Source organism: Coffea arabica, chromosome 6e, assembly GCF_036785885.1.
Source record: "Coffea arabica cultivar ET-39 chromosome 6e, Coffea Arabica ET-39 HiFi, whole genome shotgun sequence".
Classification (NCBI taxonomy): domain Eukaryota; kingdom Viridiplantae; phylum Streptophyta; class Magnoliopsida; order Gentianales; family Rubiaceae; genus Coffea; species Coffea arabica.
Genome location: NC_092321.1, coordinates 2,204,829 through 2,227,324, shown reverse-complemented (window position 1 = coordinate 2,227,324; position 22,496 = coordinate 2,204,829). Strand labels below are relative to the sequence as shown.

General features: G+C 36.7%; 3 protein-coding genes across 3 annotated transcripts; 1 reads left to right on the top strand and 2 right to left on the bottom strand.

Moving 5' to 3' along the window:
- Positions 1–827: 827 nt before the first annotated feature.
- LOC113695260 (organelle RRM domain-containing protein 2, mitochondrial-like) lies at positions 828–3,241 on the bottom strand. The gene is made up of 3 exons (XM_027214286.2): positions 2,997–3,241; positions 1,299–1,367; positions 828–1,194 (listed from the first exon to the last, which is right to left on the bottom strand). The coding sequence occupies exons 1-3, from the start codon at positions 3,133–3,135 to the stop codon at positions 953–955; spliced, it is 450 nt and encodes a 149-aa protein (XP_027070087.1). The 5' UTR covers positions 3,136–3,241; the 3' UTR covers positions 828–952.
- A 1,434-nt stretch (positions 3,242–4,675) lies between these two features.
- Positions 4,676–13,932, bottom strand: LOC113694922 (uncharacterized). The gene is made up of 20 exons (XM_027213844.2): positions 13,544–13,932; positions 12,042–13,300; positions 11,890–11,958; positions 11,606–11,804; positions 11,162–11,246; positions 10,715–10,834; positions 10,549–10,617; positions 10,337–10,418; positions 10,191–10,250; positions 10,011–10,063; positions 9,765–9,931; positions 9,248–9,410; positions 8,856–8,913; positions 8,683–8,739; positions 8,360–8,605; positions 7,389–7,450; positions 6,753–6,809; positions 6,539–6,632; positions 6,203–6,343; positions 4,676–5,376 (listed from the first exon to the last, which is right to left on the bottom strand). Exons 2-20 carry the CDS (start codon positions 13,176–13,178, stop codon positions 5,290–5,292), a joined length of 3,006 nt encoding a protein of 1,001 aa, XP_027069645.1. The 5' UTR covers positions 13,179–13,300; positions 13,544–13,932; the 3' UTR covers positions 4,676–5,289.
- A 6,367-nt stretch (positions 13,933–20,299) lies between these two features.
- Positions 20,300–22,476, top strand: LOC113697068 (actin-depolymerizing factor 1). The gene is made up of 3 exons (XM_027216511.2): positions 20,300–20,449; positions 21,656–21,921; positions 22,020–22,476. The coding sequence occupies exons 1-3, from the start codon at positions 20,447–20,449 to the stop codon at positions 22,168–22,170; spliced, it is 420 nt and encodes a 139-aa protein (XP_027072312.1). The 5' UTR covers positions 20,300–20,446; the 3' UTR covers positions 22,171–22,476.
- Positions 22,477–22,496: the final 20 nt, after the last annotated feature.

Genomic DNA, 22,496 nt, shown 5'->3' with positions numbered 1-22,496 from the left:
CTCATTATGTGACTATGAACTCTCATTATATGACTATGATCATTAGATTAAGATCCATAATTTTTCTTCCTCTAAAACTCCTAATGCTAAGAAATTGTCATTAAACCTGTACAAGTCAAATTATAGACAGAATCTTTAAAACACGCTAAAGTAATAAACCTTTGTCATTTTAACAAAAAAAAAAAATAAATTTTTTACATATGACTTACAAAATATACTAGATTAAGTGTACTTCGCCATACTTTTCATTGTATTTGTTTTTGCAAACCAATACCATAGCTTTATCATATTTATTCAAAATTCGTGCTCATGTTTTATCCAAACTGTTTGTATACCTTACAATTGAAAAAAAAAAAAAGAACAAAAAAAATATCCTTTCGGGCCAACATATTTACCTTAGAATGTTTGAATACATAAAATCAATTAACTATTTGCATCTTGCAGTCAATAAGAGAATTATCAAAAAAAAAAAAAAGGGGTCAAAAAGAGAGAGGTGATAAACATCTTGTGGAGCCGTAAAGCCGGAGCCAGAAACAACACTAGAGGATACAACCAGATTTCCTCCATTAAACCAGCTCACTTGCTCCAGTATACACAATGCCTCTCGCGCATGCTGCTCAGCAGCTAGGAAGTTAGTTTACCCGGGTAGAAAGTGCAACTGTTCTCCCAAGTTTTTCAGCATCAAGTACTTCTTACCAAGGTTCTTTATTTTCCTTTCCCGTTGGTACATTCGAATGCTGTAGCATAGGAAGCTTTTAAAAGAAATTAAATTCACTCGGAAGATATAGAGCAAGGTCAAGTAAGAATGTAAAGGCAATCCCAATGCATTCCCAAGTTAACAACAGACTTTGGATAGATCTATTAAAGAGTTTTGTTTCAAACAATTCATCCCTCGTAAAAAAATATTCCATCCCACAATTTAATCACAATCCGCAAAACCCTCCTCACAGGATTAGCCACACCAACCAATAGTTCTGTTTACTGTATAACCAGGTTGAGAAGGCTGTCCTTGTGACTGAGCTGGAGGTGGAGGTCTTGGCTCCCTTGGCTTGGCTGGGTCAACAAAAATAACCCAGCCATCCAAGAACTTTCCACTCATTTCCTGTCGAGCCTTCTCAGCTTCTTCTATAGTTTCATAAGTAACAAACCCAAATCCTTTTGATCTTCCAGTCGCTCTATCTGTGATGACTTTAGCTGCAAAAAGGGCAGGTAGACACACCAGCTGTTTATATTTGATGTTTACCACAATTGTCACAAAGTCACATGAAGTGGAGTGGTATAGGCTGAAAACACAGTACCTTCGACAAGCTTGCCAAATTGCAAGAATGCATTATTGAGTGCTTCATCATTTGTAGTTCTTGAAAGGCCTGCATCATGTTGAGCCAGAAAAGTGTTACTCTAACCAGTCAATTCACAAAGGCAACTCAAATCCATCCCCAAGGGGGGGAGGGAGGATCCAAAAAAAAAAAAAAAAAGAGAAAGACTCTTCAACACACTGAAATGAAAGGACAAGACAGACCCTGTTACCACCCCAACAGAAGATATCATAGAAATCACAAATTATTAAGGACTTTTTTCGTTTACTGCAATTTACATAAACAACCACTCTACATCTGCCTCCTCTGTTTCCCACTCTGTAATCTTTCCTCATCACTCCGGTTCAACAATATGTATCAAAAGATAAGATCGTTGTTACTTAAAAAATGATTCTAGATCGTGGCAAATTATACACCATCAACAGTCATGTAATATAAGCCAAAGTCGGACATCCTATCAGTTCAATTTGAATTAACATTAAAATACCAGAAAAGAAAAGGGGGCATATTCATATCTAAATTCAAATAATAAAGATATCTCCACGGCACTTCTGGCATAATGCTGCTCAATTAGAAGCCAGAAAGATTGTATACTTAGAAAATACATGTGATCGCAAAATGCACCCAATACGAACGACCACCGGATCCAAAGAAAAGGACAGAGTAGCAATTTCAACTAAATGCCGACAAAATAAAAATATCAACAAAACCCCGACTTCAAGTTAGAAGAGCACCGTGACAATGCATCTTGGATGATAACTGATCAAATTGTGGCTAGAAAAAAAATATATTACACTTAGCATAACGTATCAGAGTTAGAACACTGACAATGAAGTGCCAGTTAGAGGCAAAGCGCAGCTGAGTGCTTACATCAAGATTAAGCATACAAAAAGCAGTAGTTTTCAGACTTGCAGACTGGAATAAAACACAAGTATGAATGGAATAAAACCCAAATACGGTCAAGTATATGGTGTTTTCCAGTATTACTAGCTGCTTTCTTCTTTCCACCATAATAGCAAACAAAATTTTGCAGATGAAGTAACAAGTAACAGGCCCTAGATGAAATTCGTCGTGTAAGGGATGCACAATATTACGTTAATGCCCAATGGCAGTCTAAACCTTCTTTTATTTTTTTCCCTCCTTACAGAATCTTATTTTCCCCTTCCTTATGGGGAAAAAAAAGAAAAAATTCAGTTTTCAGGGGTAGCTGCAGAACCAAGATTAGAAATGTGGTTGCAAGTATTTTCTAGTAAATTACTAAGTGAATAAAGAATTCGAATGATATCAGTAGATATTACTAGCTTCCAGATATTCAAGACCAGCATACAGGATAAATGTTACTCTTTCCCTAATTGAAATAGTAAAAGGGGGAAAAAACGCAGAAAGTACAGACAGCAATGACAGAAGCTAAAAAATTGATAGAAACGATCTGACGACTAAAAGAATAAGACTTTCTTCATTAAAGGCGAAAACAGAATACTAGCAGTTGGATCTGTTTCCAAACACTCCACGGCACATTATATTTCGTGTTAAAAGTAAATGCAAGTCAAATTGAAGTTTAATTTTAACCAGAAGTCTAATCACAATTTCTGGAAAACCTACGACCAGCAGTATTGAAAACCATAGAAAACATAGCATACATAGCAAAGGAATATAAAGATAGGGATCTTTGTAGCGCACCACTAATGAAGAGTTTAGGGGAAGTGAGGGTCGACTGGAGACGAGTTGAAGCTAACAGACAAGGACGAATTGAAGAAGAAGAAGAATTTGTCGACGACGCTAAACTCAAAATCCGACGAAAACCAGACGCAAATGCCATATCAAATTCGTATCAAATGAGTGAAAAATCAGCCGTATTGCACCGGAGAGATGTCGTAAAACCCTAGTTAAGCCCTAGTGTCGAAATGCCGTGGTTTGGTGCGGGCGCGACTTTAAGTACTCTTGTGTGCTGACCTTTTTCTAACCCTTGATTGTTGTTTGATGACAGGAGATATTACCACGTGGATTTGCGTTTTCTGAATTCTGTTTATTGAGGGAATATGGCTAAATATGAAGATGACAGCGACCTTCTTAACCCTTGACTATCGCTTGATGAAAGGAGATATTACCACGTGGACTTGCGTACTCTCATTTCTATGTAGTGAAGAAATATGAAGTTTGTTGGGGAAAAAAAAAAAGGGAAATATGAAGATCACGGCAGCTGTAAATGTAATTGTGACAGTTGCAAGTTACCTTCAACCCCCCAATTCTTATTTTTTATCTTTTGAATAAATCTTATATATATTGTTAGTGTATACGCTATTACGGTCGGATAGATAACACTTGAACAAATTTTGGATTCAAATTTAAATTTGGTATACACTGATAATATATATAAAATTAATCTTTTTTTAAGTATTGCCACCTTGATTGTGCATACTTTTCCCATTTTCCCCAACTTAGGCTAGCAAAGAAAGCGTAACTCTATTTCTTGTACAAGAAGTCCCTCTCCAATCCAAATAAGCCAGTTAAAGCTAGGTAAAAGACTAGGTTAAATAAATCTCCGACCACTCAATGTCGCTATTTGTGCGAGTTGTAAGGAGTCGGTGTCTAGAGTTAAACTGGGACGTCATTTCATTTTTGTAACGAGAATGAGGCACCACAAGATCAAACAAGTTGCTCCCTCACCCCGCAACGGCCGGCAGCATCTGTCTTTTAAGTGAAGTCACTTCCCCTGATTGTACATACTTCCTGATTGTACATACTTTCCTGATTTTTTCCAATCGATGTAAATGTTGGGGGAAGTGTTCGTACTTGAGTAGTGCGCTTGTCTTCTTCAAGGAAAAAAAAAAAAGAAAAAGTAATGCATTTGTCACTTTACTGTTTTAAAGATTAAACCACCTTGAGTAATGCACGTTGATTAGAAGAATAAAAACGTCATTTTCATTTTTCTTTGAAATTATGAATGCTCAATTGAAATCAAGTTCAGGTAAAACTGAGTTGAACTCAAACGTTAAGCAAGCATAACACGAAATGGAATCAGTTGATGATAACATTTGAGTGCGACTCAACTGGAATCACTCGCTCACTCACGTCCCTTGTAGCCCGTACAAGCACTGTCATGAATGTTAACTGCTCAAGGTTTCCCAAGGTTTCCTGTTTAAAAAATGTTTACTGCTGAAAGCATTCGATGTAATTGGTAATAAACATCAATTATTCAAGACTTTGAGGAACACGTCAAGTAACATGTCTGCTCCTACTCGAACAAGACGAGGTATTGAAAAAAGAAAAAAGAAAAAAAACAACAACAACAACGCTCCTTAAGCTTTCCAACCAGACCACCTTCATCTCATTTGCTACCCTAGACCCTAGCATACGAATTCAGAACAAGCAGCGCCAAACTGACGTTTTTATGTACATATCCACAAGGTAGTTGCAATACTTGAACCAAAACCAAAACAAGCATTGTTCGCCGAGGGCATGCATATTAAAAGGTCAGCATGCTCCAACGTTCTGAATGAACTCCCCCTCTTTTGCTATTTGTCTATCCATGGGGCAAAACTCAGAACTACAATGGCAAGAACAAACGAACTGCAATATTACAATGAAAAGGATAATTCCTATAGAAAAATGCAAAACAAAATTGCTGATTCTAAATCTCCTAGCAAACTGCAAAAAGAATATAACCACGAGATCAGTTTTTAAGGGCTTCAACCTGCCCCTGATATCGTTGTCCCTGTCCCCTATTGATCAACTTTCCCCAGGTATTGATGCATTGTCAAGGATCAACTTAGAGGACCTTCACTCTGCTTTGTATAGGATGAACATATGAGATTAACTTGCTATTTCCTGCACCACAATTTTTAACATAAATATCATTTGAACAACGGTGTATGCCCATCTATCACCAAGGTTGTATGGCCATAAATGTCACCAAACGCCAAAAGACAAGGTTCATCTTCCAGCTTCGTGTATGTCTGAGAGACAGACAAAATTACTGTCCAGCCCACTGTACCTCCTTTTCTAGCATAGTTGTCCCCTTGAAAACCGTAAACTGGAGTTCCCTTGTATACCTTGACACCTGCTTACCAAAGTAAAATGAATTAGAAAAAATGGGGGGAAAAAAAAAAAGAGAGACCCAGCCACCAAGTGGAGCTGCTCTATTTAGCTCTAGCATCAGACTCATCACTCTCTTGCGATTGCATTCTCAATCCTATAGAGTTATTAGCTTCTTGGCCATAGTATTTATCTCTCGAATGGCTCTTTTTTTATGGTAGTATTTGTACAGCAGGATACTGTATATAGGGCAACAAAGAGCTGCTTGCTTCTCTAATTCAAGTGAATCAAGCCTTTGGGCTACCTAACTTCGCATATTTTTCTTCTGTTGGAAGCCGAAAGGCGAGTTACCACATTGACTCGAATGATCTAGCCAAAACCTTTCCCCTCACTATGGTTTACCCTCACCGGACATTTTTTAGTCTCTACTGTAGCATGAACTGAGCTACAGCCTACGAGCTTCTGGGTCATGTCACGTGATCTCTTTGTGATTAGATCTGCTCAACATGCAAGCGCTTTGCTTTAGCCTCCACAATCATTTTGAGCCGGACATTTCACTGTTCTCTACCATCCTGGATGCAGAAATTGTCTCTCTAGTGGCTATTTGCTCACAGTAGTACTTGTGCATCGGGAATCACCATAGTGTATCACTTTGTACATATACAATATCCCATAGTTCATATACATATGTTTGTGCGTGTGTATATGTTTCTGAGGAAAGACATTGACCATCACAATCTAAAACAGGTCATTCTCAACCTAGAAATATCCTCCACAAAATTTAACCATCAATATTATTAATACTATTGCAAATGTTAAGTTCTCAATGTACACTAGACAAAAGCACCTACCCGCACATTGCTCATCTTTCTGAAGCCTAATCTCTTAGTCCAGATGGACTGAGCTTCCTCAGCAGCAGGGAGCACCAGCGTTTTAACATCCATGGAAAACAGTAGCCTCTCAATGCATGAAAACAATGCTAGGAAATAACCCTACACAGAGGTAATATTGACCAATGAATCAATCTGCTTCTTAACAAATAGTTCTTTTCCAAAATGGCTAACAACAGCAACAGATGACAGGCCTAGAAAGACAGACTGGCAAATATCTAACCAGCTCAGCAGGATAGGAAATCCGTAAAAAATTGAAGTTGGACTACAACGTCTTGCTCAATGCTTGTAACTTACCTTTCCTTGATTATCTCTACTTGTGGCCACTAAAGGAAGCTCAGCAACCTCTCGTCCAAAAATCCTGAGAAGACCAGCTGAAACCACCACAGACCTATATATTTTATCCAAAGAACCGTCACTCAATTAACACAGAAGCAGTTTAAACAATATAAGGAACATTCAGACTTGTTGGAGACAGTCAAATCGAGCAGTTTTAGATCAAGTGACTTACTTCACAATTAAAAGAATGCAGTACATTCCACCAAATTCTTGTCCAGATATGTTTCTCCTGCACAAATTGTAAAATGGCAATCTTAGCATTTCGATCAACTAAACTTGCACAAAGTTCACATAACCCTCCATTGCAAGCTTTAAATGCTTTCCAACAAACATAAAACACAATAAGCTTAAAACTATAGACTCTTCCCCTGGATGAAAAAAGCAAGCCCCCAAGGATAAAGCTATTTAACAGTTCCATAATGTAGAAGCTCAAGTTACTTATGCGACCAATAATGAAGCAGGTAATAGTAACAGAAAATCTTTTAAATGCAATGCATTATCAGCCCAAAACCTACATCCTTGATGTAAAACACGTTCTATATCTCATTATCACTTGTAACGTTGTTACCCTCAAAACAAACTCCCTATAAAGTTACTAGTCTTTCTGCCAATTAACCTTTTACAATTCATCATATTTTACTGGGCATCCACTTCCTAATGGCATCAGCTAAATTACATTATATATGACCCTCGAATAACTTGGATGCCCCATGTGCGATGAAAATCTGCAAGTGAATTGACCAATAAAGCTTCCTTCTAATACTTTTCGGGTCTACATCTAGAACAAGAAAAAGGCAAGATAACTCACCCATACACCATAATCGGAATGAGATCTCGACCAGATTTGGCAACAATAGGATCAAAACACTCCTGCACAAATAGATCAAACAAACAATCAAGGTACCCATTTAGTTGCAGCAGAAATTGAACTTGACACTATTAATCAAAGCTCAAGTTCAATATTTTAAGAAGCATCCTTAATGATATCCAGAGTATTCTAAGATTTTGAAGTGTCTTGCAGCAATAAGTACAATACTTCATATCCCAAAAGCACTACTTGCAAAATTTTTCGAACTTGTTATTGTTAATAGATAGAATCAATATGAGATCAGAGGTTAGTAAACATAGCTTCTGTTCCCCTTTAAATTTCATGGTCCTCCACAAGGCAAAACCATTTCAATCCACTCAAGTCGTTACAACAACATTTTCAATACATCGTTACGCAATTTGCTCCGTTAGTTGACACTGACAAGAATGCTAGACTTAACTTCATGCACAAAAATGCTATCCGGCAACAAGGAAACTGAATTTACAAGATACTTGTATAAATTTTTGTTACACAATACCAAAACCTTGATGGTATGTTATTATATACATAATATGTATTAAAAAATGTGATGTCTATATGGACTCTGACCATCCTCAGTCACAATTATTCAAGGATGAAAGGGGGAAACTCAAGCTCAAGGGGGCACATGGCATTCTCCCTGCTCCGCTAGCCCTTCCTGAGCAGGATGAACTTAAAATCCAGCATAACAGGTTCGCATTTAAACGTCATCTAGTCATATTTTCATTAAAAATCAGTCCCACGACTTTGCCAGAAGTGTTGATGGATGCACTTTCAGCAACTAACAAAACTTCAATCAAATCTGTGACATCTATATTTTAGCAACTTAAGCAGAAGCGCCAAATGTAGTAAATATGGTGCATGAAATAGCCATTAAATTAGGTCATGCCCCTTCAATACCCAAAATTTAGAAGGTAAAAGCAAAAACTTACTCGGAAGATGGCTGCAGCTCTGGAAAGTAAAGGTAGATGTTCTGGAAAACGACTTTTGCCACTTAAAATTCGCCATTGAACATCATTGGCAGTCACACTAGCAAGGCCTTTCTCTTCATGCTTCTTACTTATTTTAGCAGACACTGAAGAAGGAACCACCTCAGCTCCATTAAGAACAAAATTCTGAAGTGCCGTATAGATCATATTGCAGTCATTGCAACAAAACCATTTATCCCTAGGCAGTTCCTGATATAGTTTCGCAAAACATCAATAACGAAGCCATTATAATATTGAAGTTTTACTGCGTCTCACCAGATAATTACCTTCAGATCACACAGACCTCTTTCCCTTAAGCACCCAACATGGTATTCCTTCTCGCACTAGACAGGAAAGTTTTAGGGAAAAAAAATGAATGAACAATGAGGCCAAAAGCTAATAGCAAGACAAGGATAATTGTGGCAACAAAGAATAAAACAATAATATCAACAAATAGTACTTGGTCACATAGCAGAATTGTTCGGTCATCAAATTTAGCAACACTGAAGTCCGGTGTCCTGCAAGACAAGAAAAGGCAAACAAAGTAAATTTAAAGTTAACAGAGCTAAAAAAGAAACATATTTGGATATTTAAAGATGACTCAGCAAAACTGAGGATAACAAACAGCCACATCAAAGCAGATGTACCAACAGGAATTCACCATAAGTTAACACCATCAATACAATGCAGTAATAATTTCAAGATAAGGTCAAAGATACAGAAGACAAACACAACAAATGTACTGAGTCAATAAATCTGCCGACTAGAAGTATAATTTCATATTCCAAATATTTCTGCAAAAGCTAATAAATTTAAGAAAAAACATATTTGAGAACTGCAATAACAGTATACCTGCAAACAACACAACCACCACCAACAGATTGTGGTGCTTTAACCACCCTGGTTTGGCGTGCAATGGAAGGCCTACCCGGAGCTTTTCTAGCAGGGAAAGATTTGTCTAAACAATATGGGCAATGCCAACCACTGGTAGGGCCAGACTGCAAACACAAACAAGCTGCAAGAAACGCATGCATCAGTCAAACACAAGTTATCCAAATGTTTAAATATAATTAAAAAAAACAACAATAAAGTAGTCTCCATAGGTCATTATGAGATTGATTCTAGTAAATCAGGTAGAAATTCACGTCAACAAAAGTCAAAATTCTTGAACAATCCCAAAGTTCAAAATTTGTAGATTGCCCAGTAATGTGATCACAAGATTGATTCTAGTAAATCAGTCAGAAATTCACGTCAGTAAAACTCAAAATCCTTGAACAATCCCAAAGTTTAAAAAATGTAGGGACACTGAAGAAACAAAAGCAAAGAAAGAGACCTACTAAATCGATATTAACATTAACTTGAATACAACCTGGATGAAAAGCACGTGGACATCCATCACATATTATTAACTCTCCTCCATCACCACAGACAGCACACATATCATCACTGTTGCTATTGGCAATATTTCGGCCATTTGCCAACATTAACGCTATGTCATGAAGTGTCAAGCCGCTTGAAGTATAAATATGGCGATATCTGTGGAAAAGAACAGGTTTAAATTTCAACATCTATCACTTATTTCAGCCAAACTTGCTACTTCTAATAAATAACTCACGGTTGACGTTTAGCTGCCCAACCAGCATGAGCCTCAAACTGTGATGGACTAATCTGTTAACACAAATAAAAACCAGGTGTGAGAACAAAGGGAAAGAATGAAATTCAGCAAGTAGATAGACACCCAGCACCAAAATGAACTACGTTTCAAAGTGGGTAAAGTTCAAGCGAGTATGCTTACCTCCGAATGACAACAACTGCAGACTATTCCATTCCCCTGCTTGTAGCCCCCAAGAATTTTCTGCAAGAAAATGACATATAAGTTCAGCACTCATAAACATTTAGGATAAACAAACTATACAGTGACGAACATTCAGCACAAACAACCTTTCCCTTCGAATAATAAGCTAAATCAGTCCCATCTGGAAGTCCATTTGGCATAAAAAGTAGTCTATGTAGGTCATTATCCCTGTCGTAAAGAATATCACAATCCAATGTCAAGCAAAGCAGAAATACGTAAACAAAATCAGTCTTTGGAGGAAAGAAAATACTTTCTCACATATAGGCAACGAAAGTGTGTTTAAAATGCCAAACTTTACCTTTTCTTTAAACCACCTTCACTACATTTCTTATCCTCAACATCGGAGCTAGCAAGTAACCATCCTGGTCTGCATAACAAGTCAATAATAAGGAACCACCAATTTAAATAAAAGACTTGCTTGTTTCACCTATTTATATTCCATCAAACCAGAGAGAGCAACTAACTTTTTTATCACACGCTTCCGATGTTCTGCCTCTGTATGGCTGTCCAGATTTAAGTAATTGTTGGTAGTGCAGGAACCAGAAGCTGGAGTGAACTTGTCTTTCACCATTCGGTTCGGGCAACTGAAGTTTCAACGCAGCAGAATGGTTAGAAGAAAGTCAATGAAAGTAAAATAAGGATTAGTTACAAGATACACCTCAAAAGATACAGATTTCACATTTTTCCCCTTGTTGTTAAATGGATCCAACCACCCCCCCCCCCAAAACAAATCTTTTCAATTATTATTTCAAGTAATACAATCAATCAAAGCAACCTCCAAGCTAAATCCGACTTTTAACTATAAATTCTGAACACTTTCTGAGCGTGCATTGTTCCATTCTCTGACAGGCATGTTTTGCAGAATGACAGTAGGGAGTAGCAGAAAGTTAAAAACATATTACAAATAGTACCTTGTATCAGAGTAATAGGTATCAGAAAGTTGATCGTGCGTGTTCACATGGGAAGTGGCCACCAGATTGTTTTGCTGAAGATTTGCTGCAAAATGCAAAAAGACTTTTATGGTGCGACCCTGCTGAACAAGAGTCCACTACATGTCCATTTGATCCACCAAGGTGAGAACTCTTTTGAGTTTGGTGAAATGCTGATTGGCCGAACCCAGGAACACATAATAAGACCAATCATACTTTTCTAAATGAAAAAAAGACAAAAGTTCTTGACAAAGACTTATATGTCAATCTACACCTCTGTGCCCCCTTAAAAATAGTTAAGTTATACACAATACTAGCACAAGTGTTTCTTGAGAATCAGAGAAACTAAATTACTTGAAGAACAAGAGTTATCTATGACTTGTGTCTTTGTACAAAATTCTACAACATCCAAAGGAAAAGGCATACCTTTCCAGACTTGGAAGTTTTCCTCATTTACTGAAGAGCCAGCAACACCTTTTATCACTTCATCTATCATGCTGAGAGGTGCAGTCTTCAGTTCCTGAATGATACTATAAACAGGTTTACCATTCGCCAAATATATGTGGTTGTTAGGGTGTCTAGTTTTTGCGCCTGCATGCAGCTCGAACTCATACGCACTTAAAACCTGTTTGCACCATTCATACACTCCATAAACCAATCATGCAGCATAAACAGAATGATCGTTAATAAACTGTTGATTGACAACTTACTTGACAAAAATTGCACAAAGAACAGCTACACAGATATCCACCATCTCTAATGATTCCAGAAAGCTCTCTCTGGCAAAGATTAAAACAGCATTTCAGGCAAAACTGATTTAATACTCCTATGTTGAAAAGTAAAAGCACAACCAACTCCTTACCTCTCCATTCATTGAAATGTACTTTACTCGTGCTCCTTCCAAGATTCCAGTAGATAAAAGTTTCTTTACATTTGCTGGATAGTTGTCTGGAACTACCTTCTTGGACATCTTCAACTCCTTATTAGGAGTGGATAAGAAGGGAACTCTTGTTTCATGGAAAGGTCTCCTGTACGTGTTAAGATACACATCTCTATTCACACTGGCAACTGCAGTGGTACTATGTGCATGGACTTCAGGGTAGCCAAAACCATATTCCCCAGGTTCAGGCTGAGCAGCCGAAAGATATGAAATGTTTTCGTGTTCATCTTTGCGTTTGCTGAACTTTAACGTGATCTTCCTGATACCAGTCGTGCTAACGTGCTCAGGGATTTCAAGTACAACACAAGACGTGGAAACTTCTCCTGATCCATCATTCCCACTATGCTCTTCTTCATTCAAACTTTCCTCGGCACTAGAATTCCCAGAACAAAGAGATGAAACCTCTCCACAACCACCTTGTATTTTAATGCCTCCCGGTTCAGTAGACTGAATACCAATTTTTTTACTACTAGAAGTTATTTCCCTAGGAGACAAATTTGGATTTGAAACTTCCGAAAACATGTCTTCATTAGAAGCTTCTTTTACCCCATTCTCCATTTCAATATCATCCGGTACCTCATTGGTGTGCTTCCTATCACGTAAAACTACTTCCTTATTATCACTGGAAGCTTGCTTTGTATGCCTTTGGTCACAGTGTTCTAATCCATGACAAGGTTCCAAACTAGTGTCACTAGAATCCTCCTTTCTCACAGCTTGAGCAGAATTTTCCCATTGACCATCAAAAGCCTTTTTTTCGTTACTTTCGGCACAAGGCTCTGATAAAGCAATGTTGACATAATCTTCATCTGGACTTTCAGCAATAGGTTCTAACCTGGTATTGCACTGGGCTTCTTCTGTTGGAATCTCAGCACTAGGCTCTAATCCAGTTTCAGTGTCATTAGAAGCTTCTATCAAGTGCTTCTTCGCACGCGGCACTTTTTCAGTACCATCCACAATCCATTCGCAATTACGCTTCAGTTCAGCCGTCACTGAGCTCTCCATTTCCGTTATCCCATCATTCATCACGGCTACACAAACTTCTCCTTCAGCTTCCCCCATCCAAATATACCCTTTCCACCACCTCAAACTGCAGCATTCAAGTGCAGGTTCAAAACCAAATACAGAACTACAGTGACAACAGACCTTCTTCAATCTGCAAACCTCCAGATATAATATAACCACTGCAAAAATACATAAATTAGCAATACAGCTAGTGTCCAATTTTAACGAAAAAAGTATTCAAATCACGCCAAGGTCCTATAAGCAGCCTACAGCAGTCCACGAAGGAATGAAGAAACTAGGCAATCTTGGGCAAAAAAATGGGAACAATAAACACGGTACTAGTGTGATTTGAACAACTGAATGTGCTGGTTTCGAATTCGAAAATCAACAAAGAGAATAATACAAGATATTATTGGACCTACCTCTTGGATTCAAAACTCCATAAATCGATCATGAATGTAAAAAGAGTGAGTGAGGAAGACTCGGATAGATCTGATGACTTTGTACAGAACACTTTTTGGAGGAAAAGGCTTGGCATATACTCATTCTGGTTTTCTACCCATGAATTACATATAGATCTGAGATTTAGTTCAAGAAACGTGGGAACGAACTATGTTCAGGGTTTTTCAAATCTTGGTTTCTTTGTTTTCACGAACAAGAACGAAGAGAGCGGCAACGGACGAAACTGAAATTTGGATTCGCGGTATAGATTTGAAGAGAGAGAGAGAGAGAGAGAGACTTAACTAAAAAGAAAATGGAAAATGATGAGATTTGGGAAGGAGCGAGAAGGCAGATGAAGATAGGGTTTGATGGAAAAGGGAAAACACTGATGGGGTCAAGATTTTTATATCTTTGGGTATGGTCCACTTTCCGGATGTCCTCTGTACTACTGCCGCGTGGCTCAGTTCGTTTCTATCTGATTTTTTGATCTATGTGAATTTTCTTGTTTTGCGATTTAATCCGTAGCAAACACCATACCTCTATCCCTATTTTACTTCTTCCAATTTATTCTTTTGGAGAAATTAGAAAGTTTCTTTTTTTATTGTTACACTTTTTATGCATGATTCAATCTAATGTCATAATTATATGGAACCAATGTCTACGAGAGAAGAAGTAAAAAGGTTAATTATTTTCGCCTCAATTTATGAGGTAAAATTGTGATGATGTATGAGATATTTTTTCTTTCCACTAATAATGCATCGAAAGAAAAATATTCCCCTTGATTTAAACACAGCTTATAGGAATAAATTTTAGTTTATTTAGGTACAAATTTATGCATGTTAATTTTACATCAACCAATCCTTTTAAATATTCAATAATACGAAAAAAGCTTTTTATGAGTGGATTTTTATCAAGATCCATTATAAATTATGATTGCAAAACCACTTGGTCTAATAATATGATGTAGCTTTAGAGGACATTTTATGGGGACTGTTTCCTCGCACAACAAAATGGTACATACAAAACAATAATTGAGTCTGTATGGATTGTGAATTATTAGAGATATTTTTATTGTAGCACTTTTTGTGATGTGATGTATGTGAGATAAAAAAGTAATTGGGAAGGTAAAAAGGTGTATTGGAAATTGTAATGATGATGTAAGTAAATAAATTTGGGGAAATAAAGCCTAATCCAAACAAACCCAATGTATTGATAGCCATATGTTAGGGAAGAGAGAGAGAGAGAGAAAACGTAAACTTCATAATAATTGGGTTTGTTTGGATTATAAGTTATTTGAGATATTTTTACTGTAGCACTTTTTGTGATGTGATGTATGTGAGATAAAAAGGTAATTGAAAAAATAAAAAGGTGTATTGGAAATTGTAATGATGATGTAAGCAAATATATTTGGAAAAATAATCAGCTATCGTGTCCGGTCATTCTTGTGCGCGCATGCATTTTTTTTTTAGTCCAGCAAATAAATTGTCAAGACAGCTTATTTGATTAAAGAAATTCAAAAGAAAAAGGAGGCATTGGATGCAATTATAAATAAAATTCAAATGTGCTAGGGAAATTTGGAAACTAGTTTTAGAGACGAGTTGAATTGAAATTAATCACCGCGAAATGGTAACCAAAATACTTAGGGTCTGTTTGGATTGCGATTTTTCTCAGAAAAATTGTTATATTTTCCATGAACACATTTCTCTATTACCTCTTTACCTCACCTATATCAAATCGTTACAGTAATTTTTTTACAAAAAATTCAGGAAAATACAATCCAAACGGGCCGGTAAAATCCAGCGAGTAAGAAAACTTAAAATTGTAAAATAGCAAGAAACCAAAACCCACTTTGGTAATTGTATATATCATCGATGAACGTCAACCGTCCAAGTGGATTACAGAATCTCCAGCAAATTTATCGCGGAATCCCAATGCAGATGGATAAATTCGGTAACGGGCCTACTTCCATATAAACAGAGTCAAACTACCCTCGTCCCCCGGCTCCATCTGCAATGTGCAAACTACCAGTCCACCACCCACTCTCGCTGTTTCCCAAAGCCCAGTCATTCACTTACATATTCACGGTACCTAACTCCCTCATCGCTCATCGCCAACTTTTCTAAGTAGTAAGTAGTTTTCTTCGTCGTCTGGACAGAAACGGGATGTCGCAGAAGACTAATCGCCACCAGAGAAAGCCTTCTCAGGGCGCTTTTGTGTTCCCGGACGACCTGTCGGATCCTCTTCCAAAGAACGATGCCGGAGGAAGCAAAGCTGCTCCTGCTCCCGCTCCCGCTCCTCCAGGTTCAACTGCAGGTGTCGCTCATCCACCGCTGACGGTTGATAAAAGTGGTGCTCCCGGCCTACCACCGCCGCCTGCCAAGTCTTTGGAGGAAATGTCAACTCATAACCCTCGCGAATCCAAGGCATCCAATGTTTCTAGAATCGAGTAAAAATCTACTCATGATGTTGGTATACATTTTATATGCGGGAAAAACTAGCTGGATATGGATGGTTGGATGTCTTTCTACTTCTTCTTTCTTGCTGTTGAAACTTAAAACTACGAACTAACGAGCTTTTTGTTTCATTTATGTCGACAAATTAGTACTCCTCTTTATTTTTCGCTGTCATGAAATGAAGAGCTTATAGATCCTTTGCAATTCATGGTTTTAGTATTAATCTTGGCTATTTAATTAAACCACAGTAACGAAGTGTGATTACACATGGGCCGGTCCAGTTATATCACTTTCAAAGCGGGCGACTGACTGCGGAATACTTGTCATTTACATCATCACGTTTCATTTATGGCGCTAAACCACTTCATGTTAGTCAAAAGCATTTATTAGTATTTGGAAAAAAATAAAATTTAAAAAAAAATCATTTCATGATTTATTCATCCCAGTATGTGTTAACGTCATCCCACTTTTAGGGTGTGTTTGGATATTTCATTATTTCAAATAATATTTCGCTTGTATTATAAATATATATATATTTTTTATTTTATATATATTACATTATAAAAAAATGTTACAGTAATTATTTCAAATAATACTCTATTTAAACAATAGATAGTTTTGTCTGATGGTAGGATTTTAATCTATTGGCACAAGAGTGGCTCTTAGCAATAAAACCATATAATCATTGGTAATTGAGGTCGGGATTTTAAATTGGATCATCACACCTTTCTGAAGTTACAAGCCACTTGATTTTGCTGGTAGGAAGCCTTTCATCAATTTTACAAAATCATGACAACTCAACTCTCTCTATCTCTCTCATTATTATTATCATTATTATTATTATTATTTATTTTCGAAAAACTCAACTCCCCTAATATTTAATCGCTCGGGCATCGGGCCCCTTCCTGGGCATCTCCGTGACAAGCTCAAGCCCAGTAATCAATCCATTTGTTTTGAACTGGACCATACTCTGCATTGACAATATATCAAGGCCCAAATTTAAGTTCTTTATCGCTAGGAAAGAATTCGACTAGTTTTTATTTTAAGCGCAAGTATAGAAGGGTTCGAATCCCGAAATCTCTAAAATATATTTCCTCCTTTTCATTTCCCCGATTTAAGTAGGATGTTGAATATCAATCAGCCATACCGTGTTATTATTTTTATTTTTATTTTCCTTTTATTTTTGATAGTAAGCCAGATCCACGATACATGCTAAAGGGCTTTTTTTTAAAAAAAAAACAAATATGAGGTATTGAATTTAGAACCTTTTAGGTGCAATTCTTTCTCCATTGCCATCCAACCCTATCCTCCTCGTGCTAGAAGCTTTTCTTGATGCCTCCTTTGCCGTCATTTCTTTCCTTTGTTCTTAATTTACTTTCCTCCAGACCCACCACCAAAAGTCAAACCCCTTAATGGCAAGAGATCCTAAGTGTAGCTTTCTACTTTCTATCATCTACTAAGCCTAAATTCATCCATGTTTTCTTTCTTGACCGAAGATTTTGCTGTGTTGTTTTAGTTGCAAAAAAAACTAATTATGTTTCTTAGCAATAAAGAAAACATAAATTTATTAATTTTTAAACAAATTAAAAGCATCGATCTGACACTTTTATTTTAATTGTCAATGGAAGAAGGGATTTTATTGGAATGGCATAAAGTGGCACGCTTTAATTAACTCTAACCCATATTCCAGTTGATTATATAATAGAGATAATTTTTATAACATCAATGTCGAGCCTTGTTTGCATTGCTAGTTTTGTTTTTTAAAAATATTCCCTGAACATATTTTCATACCATTTTTTTACGTAATATACATCACAAAATCACATCTCAAAAAAAAGTGTTGCGATTTTAATTTTTAATAAAAACTCTAAAAAATTCCAACGAATGCGATTAAAATGGACTCTCCGTATCGCACTTTTCTTTGTCATTTTTTTTTTTCTGGGGGACCTTTTATTATCCAAAATTGACCCTATCGCTTTGTCCTTTTTTTACTGGGACCTTATTATCCAAAATTGACCCTATGACAGCCTAACAACTACGAAAAAACCCATGGGAGGGTAGCGTTGGATTAACGCAGTGGTGCACCGAAAGAATCTTCATGGGCCCGTCCCTCACCCGAGTGGCATAACATTTGTCAGTGCCAAATTTTTTTTAAAAAGCGGCGGTTTGGACATGGAAAATTTTGTATTTACATGTTTGTGTTATGCCCATAATTTCACAATTAACATAACATTTTTTCTCCTCAAGAAAGAAAGTTTCTTTCAACAACTCTCTTTTTAGCTTATAGTAGTGCGTTTCCTTATTTTAGGACAAATAAGGAAATGTAGACGGGCAGTAACATTTAGAATTTTCTGTTCCAAAATTACCTTTTGTCTCATTGATCTCATATTTATATAGTTGCCACGTGTATTCATTCGAATTCACCATAAATTTGCTTGAGTTTGTTTATATAGCTGCTACATGTGATGTATCAATACACATAATAACTGTATAAAAACGGGACAGACGAGATAAAGAGTGATTCCGGAGTTACGAGTTTTAATTTACTTCCAAGCACCTCATCGGCGGGCTAACGAAATGTTTTTGTTTGACTTCGGCTGAGCTACTTAATCAAAGCCTTATTGAATTGGTCCAGTGGACAATTTTTTATGGTCAGTCATAATAAGAGAATTAGGAATATAGTAATGGGAAGATTAAAAATTTGTAAGTGGGGTTTAACTTTTGAGGAATTTGTTAATGTTCACGTGTTATTTTAATTAGTACGTGTATTAAAGGTAAGCCCAATGTATGTGCAATTTAAAAATAATTATTCTTTTTTTTATGAATTTGTAAATTTCATTTTTACATGAATAAATTTGATAAGAATTTTTCATTAACAAACTTCAATTTATAAGTAATTTTTTATTAGATTAAAAAATAAATACTTTGGTAGTTTCAACTTTCAATGCTTAAGGTAGTTATGAATGATTATATTTGACAAATTTGATTAGGTGATTAGGGTAAAACAATTAGTTTATATAAGGTTAAAATTGAAAATTTTAAAAATGATAGAAAATGTTTAACCAATTGCCATTACTCTCCTTTCTATATATTATTGTACACTATAAAGATTTGAATGCCACATTTAAGGGAAATAAAATAAGACTGCAAATAGAGAAATAGAGTAGCAAGCTGGCTGCTACTTTTTGTTTTCTTTTTTGCAGTCGGATGCAAACAAGCATCAATGCTGCATTTCACAGTCATTGCAATTCTTTTAAAGAGAATCAAAAAATGAAAAAGAAACAGGAGAGAAAAGAGCTGCTTCGAGCCTTTACTCAATTCATTCAATTGATGGTTCTCTATCCATTTCAATACAAAAATAATCACATATTCATGATGCGAATAGTTGTTGTATTTGGACTTGTTTTGTACGTGGATGTTTAGTGGTAGTATTTTTTCTAAGTGATGGCATTGCCACCATTTTCATGCCAAAGCGAATAGTAGATCTATTATCTATTATTTGAGCTGTAGATTTTAATACAATTTTTGTAGAATTTGGTCAATAATTTGCAGATGGCATGGCAAAATCGCCTCCGATTTGGCCTTAATTGGCTATCATCCGCTCATTTTCACATAGATTGTTTACCGGATTTGTATTCATCTTTAAAAAAAAAAAAAAAACTAAGCCAAATGATGTATTTTTCCGCTAATGGCCCAAATAATATCTGTAATAGAATGCATCTTCTTCTTCTTCTTTTTTTTTTGAAGAATTGGTTAATTTGATTAACAAATGTGTAATTATTTCACTCCACAAATATGTGTAAAATATCTTAAGTTGTAAGGATAGTAGACTCATTTCACCATTAATGATGTATGCGTTCGATTCAAAATTGCTGATAAAGGTGATAAGTGATATTTCTAAAACCTCGGAACAATAAAAATTATCAAAAACTACGGAGAGGTTTTGAAATCATCGTGGAAGAATTTTAGCCACTGCAGCTGTGCAGTGCATTGATTTCTCGTTTTTATCCATAGTTTTTTTTTATTTTTTAACTGTCCCTTTCTCTTCTCCTTTTTAATTTAAAAAACTAGTACTTTTTTGGTTTTGTTGGGTTTTCATCCAGCAGTCGACTTGAGCTAGCCAGCCGCTACGTATTGGTTGTAGCTGGCTATTGACCCCCAAAAAAAAAAAAAAAAAAACCACGTAAGCCGGGTGTAAATTTTAAATACTAAAACATACGCGGCGTCACGCCACTGCACATTGACATAAAGTGCAACCCAAGTTAATGTATAATGCATTTACCAGCCGCAATCACATACAAACCGACTGATTTGAAAACTTGAGCTCCTTGCCTTGGCGGATCAGCACTCTCTCTCTCTCTCTCCAAATTCTCTCTTCGTTCAGTTAGTCGCGATCTCTGCTTCTACCAATTACTCCTAGTAGTCCAAAGAATGGTAAGTCCTGAATGTTAAATTAACACTAGTACTTTGGTTTCCATTCTACGCTCTTTAATTCGCGCTACAAGGTATATAATGTCACTGTAACTTGGTCTTAGTCTTTGATCTGTGACTGATCCGATGATCGCAGGTTAGTTTTGGTTCACACATTAATCTGGGTCGTGTAAAATCGTTGTTAGAACCAGCGTTGTTTTTACAATTTTCTCCTGTACTAAGATCTTACGTACCTTGCACAATTGTGATTTGGAGGTGGTAGCAGGGATTCAATCTTCGCAATTACTTTATGCACCGATTCATTGTTGCGTAGATTTAGGTAAAGATAGAAAGAATGGATCTAAAGTGGCGTCAGACATATGTTTATTAATCCCCCGACTTTATCTATCTTACTCCACCGGTCCCTTCTTGCTGTCATTTTGTTTTTGACTGATAATAACATATAGCGTAATGCTTTTGTTAGATCATCACACCCTTGTGCAAGTTTTGATCTTTTGATACTGAGCAAATGCATTATTTCATGCCTTAAGATTAAAGCGTCATTGACTGCAGCTCCTGGCTCTGGGCTGTGCATTATAATCTTTTCTATGGACCCCTTTTGATCCTAGATTACTAATGATTCTGGAAGGAGCAGAGGCAAACTGGAAATGTTCTACACTTTGCCAAAGAAGTTTGTTAGTATATGTTATAGTGAGTCGGAACAAGATCTTTGATTGCTTTTCCTATGTAAATTCTGCAAACTGACTGTAGTGTCGCTCTATAGAAGAACATATTGACTTAACCACATACATGTCCTGTAAACAATGCAGCTTGTGACGGACTCATTTCTTGATTGTCCCAAAATCTGGCTGAGTTTTTCCATTTAGCTGTTCCCCGCAGCACTAAGTGCAAGATTTACTATGGGGGGAATCAAAATTGCGCTCTAAGTTGTATGCGGTGTTATGATTCTTCATTGTTTACTGTAAAATGTTCATGTCGTGTAACAATGCTTATGCAAATTGGCCACTTTTACTTTGTCGTTTTCTGTTGATTGAAGCTGATATTCATTGGGAAGTAAATTGGGTGCTTGACTTTTTATTTGTTTTTGCTTGTTTTCTCACCTGCATATTGGAGATGTTCTCAAGTGCTGCTGTTGACGTTTCAACTAGATCACTTCTTCCAACAAAAACTTGAATGGTTAATATACAGCATATACTATTTTTTTGACAGGCCAACGCAGCATCTGGGATGGCTGTGCATGACGATTGCAAGTTGAGGTTCTTGGAGCTGAAAGCAAAAAGAACTTACCGTTTCATTGTTTACAAGATTGAGGAGAAACAGAAGCAGGTGGTCGTTGAGAAGGTTGGTGAGCCGACCAAAAGTTACGAGGACTTCACTGCAAGTCTTCCTGTGGATGAATGTCGCTATGCTGTCTATGATTTTGATTTTGTGACTGCAGAGAATTGCCAGAAAAGCAGGATTTTCTTCATTGCATGGTAGATTTAGCATCTCTTGCATACAAAACAAACTAATTATCACTTTTTGGGTGAATGTAATTTATTCATGATTTGCTTATATCTGATCCCTGTCTAAGGTCTCCTGACACATCAAGGGTGAGAAGCAAGATGATTTATGCAAGCTCAAAAGACAGGTTCAAGAGAGAGCTGGATGGAATCCAGGTCGAATTGCAAGCTACAGACCCAACTGAAATGGGACTTGATGTTATAAAAAGTCGTGCCAGCTAAATATGAATTGCTGATATCTTACAGGGGAGAGCTCAGTGTACTTGTCTTTTCTTGGATGAAATGTTTATAGCCTGTGGTATGAAATTGGCTAGAGACGATACTTGCTACCCAGTGAAGTGAACTCATATTTGTCTTCTATTTATGTTGAATGACATTTATGATATTAGTACATGATGTGATTTACTGTTACTTTTAGGATGTAATCATTGAGTGCTATTACTTGTAGTCTGATGTCTACAAGATACCGTGTAACTGTTTGTGAAGATCGCGATAAGAGTTAAACACGCACAGGAACATGTTAGCTTTTTCTGGTTTTGGGATTTTCG

Bases quoted from the DNA above. Each gene is read 5' to 3' on its own strand.
- LOC113695260 (XM_027214286.2), bottom strand. From the start codon at position 3,135: ATGGCATTTGCGTCTGGTTTTCGTCGGATTTTGAGTTTAGCGTCGTCG. The intron at 1,368-2,996 runs GTGCGCTACAAA...AACATGATGCAG, and splicing joins CCCTAAACTCTTCATTAGTG to GCCTTTCAAGAACTACAAAT. The intron at 1,195-1,298 runs GTACTGTGTTTT...CCCTTTTTGCAG, and splicing joins ATTTGGCAAGCTTGTCGAAG to CTAAAGTCATCACAGATAGA.
- LOC113697068 (XM_027216511.2), top strand. The intron at 21,922-22,019 runs GTAGATTTAGCA...TCCCTGTCTAAG, and splicing joins AGGATTTTCTTCATTGCATG to GTCTCCTGACACATCAAGGG.
- LOC113694922 (XM_027213844.2), bottom strand. From the start codon at position 13,178: ATGGGGGAAGCTGAAGGAGAAGTTTGTGTAGCCGTGATGAATGATGGG. The intron at 11,959-12,041 runs GTAAGGAGTTGG...AATCTTTGCCAG, and splicing joins ACATTTCAATGAATGGAGAG to AGAGAGCTTTCTGGAATCAT. The intron at 7,451-8,359 runs GTAAGTTTTTGC...CTATTTGTGCAG, and splicing joins GAGCTGCAGCCATCTTCCGA to GAGTGTTTTGATCCTATTGT.